The sequence below is a fragment of the Pituophis catenifer genome, unplaced genomic scaffold (genome assembly GCF_029215685.1).
Source record: "Pituophis catenifer annectens isolate HBS135680 unplaced genomic scaffold, rPitCat1.0.hap2 SCAF_7, whole genome shotgun sequence".
Classification (NCBI taxonomy): domain Eukaryota; kingdom Metazoa; phylum Chordata; class Lepidosauria; order Squamata; family Colubridae; genus Pituophis; species Pituophis catenifer.
In genome coordinates, this window is record NW_027256887.1 from 89,403,059 (window position 1) to 89,412,786 (window position 9,728).

The window sequence follows — 9,728 nt, forward strand, 5'->3', positions numbered from 1 at the left end:
TAACAAAGAACAGGGGCTCAGTGTCCAAGCAGGTGAAATCCAGGTGAAGCCCCATCCCCTGCTCCTTCCAACCTTTATGCAGATAAATACTTACAAACAAACAAATGAACAGAACAAAAACTCATTCATGGCTTCATATTGTCAGGATAACAAAAACACCTCTTGTGTTTGCATGGAATCTATCACAGCCTTGGAAGGACAGAGGAATTCATCCTCTACTTTTCAGCTAAGAGAAAGAAATGGCTCATGTGGAATTCAGGAAAAAACGGGATATTCTACTACTTATAAGGGGGTGGATTTCTGTTGGGGGTGGGTGAAGGGAAAGAGAAATTCGTTTATTTTAGAAAGTCGTTTTGGTTTAAAAAACAGGAAGTAACTTCTTTGGCACATCAACAGGCCAAAGACACACAACTCCTTGGAGGTGAATCAGATTCTGTTTATTTATTCATTTAGTTAAAACATTCATATAGCTGCCCATAGGATATTGGACTTTGGGGGTCTCCCAAATAATATTTCAACCTAGAAACAAGGATAAATTTTCTGAGAGTGAGAACAATCAACCCATGGAATAGAAGTTGTCTTCAGAAGTTGTGGGAGCTTCATCCCTGGAAGCCTTGGAGAAGAGACTGGGCTGCCACCTGTCGGAAATGGAGGAGGGTCTCCTGCTTCGGGGGGTGGGAGGGGGTTGGATTAGATGACTCACAAGGTCCATCCCAACTCTGTTATTCTATTCTATTCTGTGTTTAAACCAACATTATAAAACAACCCAAGACGTACATCTATTAAAACAGTAAACTCCTGGCATGGAAGTGAAGCTTCTGCATGCAGTCCCCTCCTGAACAGACTTAGAATAGAATTCTCTGAAGGAATTCCACAAATCCTAGAGGAGTTACAGTAGTGCAACTTTGCGTGCTCATAGATGCCCAGTTGGGAGATTTGCAGCAAGAACAGGATCAGTTGTGCAAGCTCAGTCCTGGATCGCAAGGCTTGCTCTCTTCACACCTACTACAACTGATCTGGGGACGGAGAGCTGATGCAACTGGAGCAGCTGCTGAGGAAAGGCAAAGAGGAAGGGATTTAGTGCTTTGCTTTATCTGTGGCAAGCCGGGGCATATCGTTCGAGTTTGCTCAGCCAGGTGCCCAGGGAAGGAGAGCGGGATGACCAGCAGGGCATAAAAGGAGCATCAGCCCACTTACTATTCACAGGTTCAGGGAAACGACAGTGGGGCCTTTCTCAAGTGCTCAAATGGGGAGGGGAGTATTCAGCTTATAAAGAGCTTATGAAGTTCATATGGGTCAGGGTACGCTCTTAATGGCTTCTGACCGGTTGGGACAGAAGGGACAGGTTCTGATCTGCACAGTCCACAATTATGAGGACCTCGAAACAAGGTCACAATAAGGGATCATTACCCACCGTCTCTAAGATCAGATTTGATGGACCGATTACAGATGGCTCACATATTGACCAAGCTGGATCTCAGGAATGCTTATGACCTCATTAGAGTCAAAGAAAGACATGAGTATTTGACAGCTTTTGATATCAGGAATGGTGAGTTTGAAGGTGCAATTATTCTTTTTGGATTGGCTGATTGTAAATGTGCAGCACTATTTTCCAGATTTATGAATTAATTTTTTCAGATACAATTGCCAAATTTCTGGCCATTTATCTAGATGACATCTTGATTTACTCTGAGGATGCAGAGGCTCAGGTCCAGCAGGAGGTGTTGCAAAGGCTACAGGACAATAAGCTGTTTGCCAAGCTGGAGAAGTTTGACTTCGACACTTTTGACAATTGGACCACTTGGGCTGCTTCCCTACTTCCAAGTCCTTATTGTGGTGCTGGTGTTCCTGGGACACATGAGCTAAGGATGGTGGGAGTGAAGCCATCTATACTGTACAAGGGAAACAAGCTAAACAAACCAGATGCCCTTTTGGGGCAGCAGTGATAGAAGAAGATGCTGGAGGGAGATGATAACTTTAGTGACAACAGGGAAGCAAGAATTCATAGCTATGTGAGGAGGCAGTGCTAAGCAGTGGTGAGATCCTGATTTAACAACCGGTTCGGTGATCACGCGCTTTGTGCACGCATGCATGCTTTGCGCACATGTGTGCCTGACGCGTGCTTTGCATGCGTGCACAGTTTGAAGAAATCTTCACTTCCATGTTTCTTCAGATGAGAAACACAGCAATCTGCTCTGTTTTCCCCGCAAATCAGCTGAGAAGATAAAGGTAGGAAAATAGCGCGGGTGGGCCCATCTGATCATATTGGTGAACCGGTTCTCTCCCAGCTGATAGTTGGAGCAACCGGTTCTTCTGAACCGGTCCGAACCGGTAGAATCCCACCACTGGTGCTAGGCCTCCTCTGTATTTGACCAAGGAAATCACATGGATAACCAATGTAAAACATTATAGGGGCAGGAAAGTGGGTTCCCAACCCTCCAATTAAAACGAGATGGACGTGCAAGAGAGCAAAGTAGCATCACGGATGGTCCTTCTGAAGAAGCACCCGTCCCCGTTAAGGCCAAGCCTTGCCATGCAGAAGATTGTGGGGTCTTGAGCTTCGGACCACCACAGTCTCCTGGCTCTGCAGAATAAAGGAGGCCAGTCATGCTAGACAGAGTTTATTTGATCTTCTGGTCCATCAGGAGGAGCAAAATCAGATCCAAGCTACATAAAGCAAACCATTCCATGAAGCGAAGGGGTGCATTGGGGAGATTTTGGCAGGCAGGGGGGCTTCCTTGTTTCTCCAGGTTTCATCACTGTGGAGCAGGAAACGGAGCTACGGACACTGGCAGAGAAATGGCTTCAACTCCTCGCAGTCCGAAGTTTTCCATTTGGAATACTCTGAGCACGAAAAAGAAAGATTTGATTCCCCCTTTGAAGTGACTCCTTCATAGTCCCAAAAGATCATTTTGATGGCTTCTCCCTCATTCTTAGGAGTTCATGAGGACACCACAGGTGGAGAACCTCACCTGTTTTAGGGCTCAGCATGTTGTGGCAACCCAGATAACGTAGCTAACCACCGAGTTAATTTTGTCTGGGGTTTTTAGGCTGTTCTTGTATTTGGTTTTGAACTGTAGGTGGCATCTGTCAACTTTTCTCTTCTCTAGTCTTTTAGTGGCCGAGATTTGTCTGACTATGATGGGGTAGACAGGGGTGCCCAACACCAGGGCACTGGCCCACTAGTGGCGAAGAGAGATTCAGAACTGGGCAGTGGAAGTGGGAGACAAGCACAGGCACACATCCACACTTGCACAAGCAGCGGTTGAACGTGTCTACACATGCACTCCATTTGCCAGCCACTTGCATGGAACCCTCCCCTCCCCCGCCCTTGCTGGTCAACAGAGCCAGAAAGATTGAGGAACTCTGGGGTAGAAGATTGATGGATATTTAAGCAGGAAAGAGGAATAAGGGGTCAGCTATGGCTAGGAGATCCTTTTTACCAAATCATGTAATGCACTAATTGCTCAGAGTAACTCATGCCTTGGTCACCGCCTATTTGGACTACTGCCATGTGCTCTAGATGGGGCTGCCCTTGAGGCCCACCCGGAAATGTCCACTGGACATGAAGCAGCGTGTAAGCAACAGGGGCCTCTAGGTCTGCCCACGTAAGATCTCTGTTGGGAAAGCTGCAGCGGCTTCACATTTTTTTCTGAGCACAATTCAAAGTGCTGGTCCTTAGCCTTAAAGCCTTGCGCTGATGACCTTGGGACTCCCCCCATGGAGCCCCTTTCCCTCTGAAGTTCAACCAAGCCCCACTCTTTTAGCCTTGGAGGGTGTAGCTCCCCCCCCCGAAGGCTGGGAGAATATTGGCTGATTTCAAATCAGAAATCTGATTGGGTGCCAGGTTTTTGTTGTGTTAGATATATACTATAGTTTCTGTACCATTTTAACTTTTGATTGGGAGTAGGTTATAAGATAGGGGGGAGAGGCTATACAGGTAGCCCTCGACTTACAACCAAAATTGAGGCCAACATTTCTGTTACTAAGTGAAACACTTGTTAAGTGAATTATGCTCCATTTTACGAGCATTCTTCCACAGTTATTAAGTAAATCACTGCAGTTTTTAAGTTAATAATATGGTTGTTAAGTGAATCTGGCTTCCCCAGTTGTTTGTCAGACAGCCGCAAAAGGGGATCACAGGACCCCGGAGACACTGCAATCGTCACAAATATGAGTCAGTTGCCAAGCGTCTCAATTTTGATCATGTGACCCTGGGGATGCAGCAAAGGTCGTAAGTTAGTCCCGCCTGGACTACTGCAACGCTCTCTGTATGGGGCTCCCCCTGGGGTGCACCCGGAGGCTCCAGCTGGTCCAGAACGCAGCCGCGTGGGGGTTTATGGGGCGACGAGGTGCTCCCATGTGACACCTCTCCTGCGCGAGCTGCACTGGCTCCCGATGGTCTTCCGGGTGTGCTTCAAGGTGTTGGTGACCACCTTTAAAGCGCTCCATGGCTCAGGGCCGGGGTACCTTCGAGACCGTCTTCTGCCGCCAATAGCCTCCCACCGGCCAGTACACTCGCACAGAGTGGGCCTCCTCAGGGTGCCGTCCGCCAGACAATGTCGGCTGGTGACCCCCAGGGGGAGAGCCTTCTCTGTGGCGGCGCCCACCCTCTGGAACAACCTCCCCCCAGAGTTACGTACAATAACAGACCTCCGGATTTTTCGTCGGGCCCTGAAAACTTATTTATTTCAACTAGCTGGGCTGGCTTGAGTTAAATTTTAAATTGATTTTAAATTGGGTTGTTTTAATTTACGGCCAAAATATTTAATTATTTTAATACTGTTTTTAAATTTTGTATGCTCTGTTTTTTTTACTTTGGCTGTTCACCGCCCTGAGTCCTATTTGGAGAAGGGCGGTATAGAAATGGAAACAAACAAACAAACAAACAAACAAACAAACAAACAAACAAACAAACAAACAAACAAATAAATAAATAAATAAATAAATAAATAAATAAATAAATAAATAAGAGCAGTTGTCAGTTGCCAAGGCTCCAAGATCCTCATCTTTGCTGGAATTGCACCCCAGCTGCTTCCCACAATTTCTGGGCTTACTTGAACTTTTCTTCAGCTGAACGCACAACTTGTCCTCTGAGTTATTGGGCTCATCAACCACCCAGGCTACGTAGTTGGTTCTGGATCTGTCTGTCCATTCCCATTGGTCTTTCTGTAATGACAGGGGAGCCACGTTAGCCAATTGAGGAAGGGGCTCTGGCTCTTCTGGGTCCAGATCAGAAAGGAAAGTTGTCAGGTTTTAAGGGTCTCTCCCTCCCTCCCTCCCTCCCCTCAATCTTGGTTCATCTGAAACAGCTCAGCAGAGTTAAACTTGGTGAATACTTGGATGAGGGACAATCAGGAGATCCCGAGGAAGAAACAACCTGCAGGTGTTTGTGAAGTCATCATACAGCTTGAGAGCCCTCTTGTCTCATGCTCAATGCAGTGGCAGCTCTGGAAGATACCGATTGACCTCAGAAAGGTAAACAGGGTCAAATTCAATGAGTCCTTGGGTAGGAGCCCATCAGCAAGATTCCAGGCCTGTATGTGAAACTTGGAAATTTGTGTGTTTGTGTGGTGTGTGTGTGTGAAACCTAAACTGTTGTAGGAGATGACCAGCCTGCCCAAGGGAGGGGTCAAGCATATCAATCAATCAATCAATCAATCAATCAATCAATCAATCAGAATAGAGCAGGAAAGGAACCTTTTAGTCCAATCCCCTGCTCAAGCAGGAAACCCTATACTATTTCAGACAAATGGTTGTCTAATCTCTTCTTAAAAATCTCAAGTGTCGAAGCCCCCACAACTTCTGGAAGGAAACTGTTTCACCGGTTAATTGTCCTCACTGTTAGGAAGTTTCTCCTTAATTCTAGGTTGCTTCTCTCCTTGATGAGTTTCCGTTCATTGTTTCTTGTCTGGCCTTCTGGAGTGTGGGAAAATAAGTTGTCCTCATTCCTTATTTCATGTCCTGTCAACTGTGTTGTTGCCACAAAAAAACACTTGTATTCACAAAGTCACCGGGAACTGAGCTCAATTCCAGGGAAACGTCGCAAGACAAATTCCTTGTGTGTCCAATCACACTTGGCCAATAAAAAATTCTATTCTATTCTTTCTCTACGATCAAGCGTCTTTCACGAATTGAAAATGCAACAGAGCACGAGATGTTCTGTTGGTAAGAGAAATGAGCAATTTCTGCGCAAAATAAATGAAGGGGAAGAAAGGACAATCCTCCCAGGTTGGGACTCGCAGTTCCCAAATTAATGACCCACCAGAGTTTGAAAAAGCTTCAGGGGCCATTCAATGGGCCATAAAGAGGAAGGCAGACTGAAGGAGGGGCTGAGTGTGTGAATGGCCTGGATCCTGAGATGGGGGGGTCAGAGTAGAATTGGGCCCATTGTGGCTTTAAACATACCAGTCAGTTCTCCAAGTGGGCCTGAATGGTTGGTGGGAGGAATGACAGACAGCATTGGAGTCAATAACATTTTTCAGAGGTTTTGTCCAAGGTGAGAGTTTTTATCAGAGAGATCCCGACCTCCCATTGGACGATCCTTCTAAAAGCCTCAAATAAATGGTAAATATGGATTTGTGAACATTAGCAACAGAAAGAGACCTACTTGCTCTGGATCACTCAGTCCAATCCAGACAGGTTTAGCACTTTTGATATAGTCGGAGATGTACTCGGCCAAGTCATGCGATAATTCACCACTATGGATGGAGGCGAGGTGGCAGCCTGGCTTGTATTTCCTGCAGAACATCTGGGAGGGAGCCACAAGGGAGAAAGGCACTTGTTAAGGAGACAAGCAAATTTGTGTGCATGTGTGTGTGTGTTTGTGAAAGTGAGAGAAGAGGCAGGGAATCTGATTGCATGGTCCTGGACACCGTCTTGATTGTGTTGACTCCCTCCAGATGCCCCTGCTAGATTCTGCAGCTCTTGAACATTTCTAGATTCAGGAGATAAACTCTCTGATCCCATCACTTCAGAGGCAAGGAGGTCTGAAGATGCCACCAGGGTTGCCAGGGAAACATCAGGAAATCTGTTGTCTGGATTATGGTCACTCAGCCCTGAGGCTCAGCACTGCCCAACAGATGCCGGCCATGAAAGCCCAGACCAGCATATCGTCCAGAGAATACTTGTGTTTCAGACCGTCCTAAGATAATGGTCCTGCTACCTTTCCCTGCACAGAGTCTGAGGGGCTGTGCATGGCTATCTCTAGGCTTCTCCTCTGCCTGAATTAGGATGTTCACAGGCACACAAGCACTTCTAACCTCAGCATTGTTCCAGCTCCTTTGTTCATCAAAGACCTTGTAGCAAAACCCCTTCTTGCCAAGCCAACTACTGGGACAACGTTTGGCTCCTGTGTGGGAAGAGAGGAAGCCCAATGAGAAGATGGCCAAGAGAGGATGAGGATGAGGAGACAGCAGATTCTGCAGAACAACATGCTTACAGTCCTGCATTGCAAACATCTTTGATAGAATAGAATAGAATAGAATAGAGTAGAGTAGAGTAGAGTAGAGTAGAGTAGAGTAGAGTAGAGTAGAGTAGAGTAGAGTAGAGTAGAGTAGAGTAGAGTAGAGTAGAATTCTTTATTGGCCAAGTGTGATTGGAAAGACAAGATACACTCGTCAAGAATCACAAGGCACAACAACTAGTGACTCATACGGTACAATAAGCAATCAAATCATACTAGGAAACCATCAATATCAATATAAATTGCAAGGATGCAAGCAACAAAGTTACAGTCATGCAGTCACATTGATGGCAATGAATTGAAACTGGCTTGGCTTACAAACAGAGCAGCTGAATTTGGTTTAGCCTTGGTTAATTTCCCTGAAAGTACACGGCTCCTGTTAATCTGTCCTTTTGGGTTGGTTTGTCATTCAGTGAACCATCAAGAGCCAGAAATGGATTCCTTCAAGAACCAGGTTAAGCCGGTTTTGCCTTTGCCCACTTGGATCGCTGGTGTCGGCTGTGAGCTTCATCAGCCAGTCAGACTCAGCAACAATTATCCCCACTTTGGCTACAACCTAGCTAGACTACTGAAACATGGTTGATGTGTGGCTACCTTTGACGGTCTCCTGAAATTGCAACTGCTGCAGAAGGCATCAGCCGAGTAATCGACTAGTGCAAAGAAGGGAGATCACCAGGATCTTTCCAGAAGGATCCCCACTGGCCTCCTGGATGCCCCCAAATAGCTGAATAGCTGACTACTTGTGGGACTGTCCCTCTGCCACAGTCCCACGGGGGAAAGGCCCATCTGAAGTTGCCCTTGCCAGAGGCTCAGTTCTTAGATCCACAGGAAAGGGTCCAAGGTCTTGTGTGGGCTCCCATGGAGAAAAATCCCTAGGAAGAGGTAGGGGGCACTCTGCTCCTAATGATAAATGTAGGGGAATGGCCATGGTGGGGCGGTGGTCAGAGTGCAGTCCTGCAGGCTACTTCTGCTATCAACTACTTGCACTTTGGCACTTTGCATCTCACCAGGCTCAAGGTTGACACAGCCTTCCATCCTTCCGAGGTCAGTAAAATGAGGACCCAGATTGTTTGGGGGGGGGGAGGTCAAGAGGCTGACTCTGTAAACCACTATTCTACTTTTATTTTTTAATTGATTTATTTAATATATGTGTATGCCACCCATCTCATGATTGAAATGACTTGTGAATGATAAGAGGACCTATTTTTCATTAAACCCTTTAACTATTAAACAAGTTTAAGAGTATGAATTTTGATTGCATTAATTTCGCTTTTTTTTTAAAAAAAAAAATTGATTCATATGCCGCCCTTCTCCGGAGACTCAGGGCGGCTTACAATGCGTTAAGCAATAGCCTTCATACTTTTGTATATTTATACAAAGTCAGCTTATTGCCCCCACAATCTGGGTCCTCATTTCACCTACCTTAGAAAGGATGGAAGGCTGAGTCAACCTTGAGCCTTGGAGAGATTCGAACCTGCAGTAAATTGCAGGCAGCTGGTCTTAATAACAGGGTGCATAAAAAACTGTACTATCAAGGCTCTGTTTTTGCCCTGTTGCAAACAGTCCTGGGTCCTGTAGCAGAGAAATAAGGTGAGATCTAAATTCTGTAATAAGCCAAATGGGAATGAAAGCAATTTCAGGGAGGGGATTTGGGGAGGGTTGAATCAGGAAGGGGGTCAGAGGCAAGAGAATTGGCCTCTCCAGAAATGAGAGACCCAGTTGGAACTCACCAGTTAGGGAGAAGGCCACGACCAGCAAGCCCAGGCTCACAAAGAGGAATTGCCCCATGGTCTTCTTTCCTTCCCTGCAGAGAAGAGCAACGAGTAGAGTAGAAGAAGGGGGAGCAAGGACCTTGGGAGGGACTCTTCAGGAAGGGCGATCCAACATCCAACCTGTGACCAAGCTGGGAACCCCAAACTTTGGTTTCCACTTTTTCACTTGCCCAGCTGGACGTAATTTCTCCCTCCTTGGTCATCCAGCAGCCTTGGTGGGTCACAGTGGATCCTGCATTGTTCCGTAAAGGGCAGAAGGGGCCTCCCCTGGAAAGTCTCTCCCGTCCATCTCTTTCTCTTCCCCAGAGATCCCCCCAGAGACCCCTTGCTCCCTGACTCCCACAGATCCCCTGCTGGAACCTGGACATCAGGTGCAGCCCCTTGCAAGTGTTCCCATGAGAAAGAGACACAAAGCATTCTCATGCTGGGGCCTCACCTGGCCACACTCACCTGTTCCTTTCTCTCCTTAGGTAGCAAGTCTGCTCAGTGGC

General features: G+C 46.6%; 1 protein-coding gene across 1 annotated transcript; it reads right to left on the reverse strand.

Annotated features, from left to right (window-relative positions):
• Window positions 1–2,779: 2,779 nt before the first annotated feature.
• On the reverse strand, window positions 2,780–9,253 carry LOC139319881 (C-type lectin lectoxin-Thr1-like). Its single transcript, XM_070947932.1, has 5 exons — window positions 9,196–9,253; window positions 7,263–7,351; window positions 6,611–6,751; window positions 5,058–5,169; window positions 2,780–2,844 (listed from the first exon to the last, which is right to left on the reverse strand). Exons 1-5 carry the CDS (start codon window positions 9,251–9,253, stop codon window positions 2,780–2,782), a joined length of 465 nt encoding a protein of 154 aa, XP_070804033.1.
• Between the last annotated feature and the right edge of the window lie 475 nt (window positions 9,254–9,728).

Bases quoted from the DNA above. Each gene is read 5' to 3' on its own strand.
- LOC139319881 (XM_070947932.1), bottom strand. From the start codon at position 9,253: ATGGGGCAATTCCTCTTTGTGAGCCTGGGCTTGCTGGTCGTGGCCTTC. The intron at 6,752-7,262 runs GTTAGAAGTGCT...GCTCCCTCCCAG, and splicing joins GGAGCTGGAACAATGCTGAG to ATGTTCTGCAGGAAATACAA. The intron at 5,170-6,610 runs GTAGGTCTCTTT...CTGTCATTACAG, and splicing joins GACTGAGTGATCCAGAGCAA to AAAGACCAATGGGAATGGAC.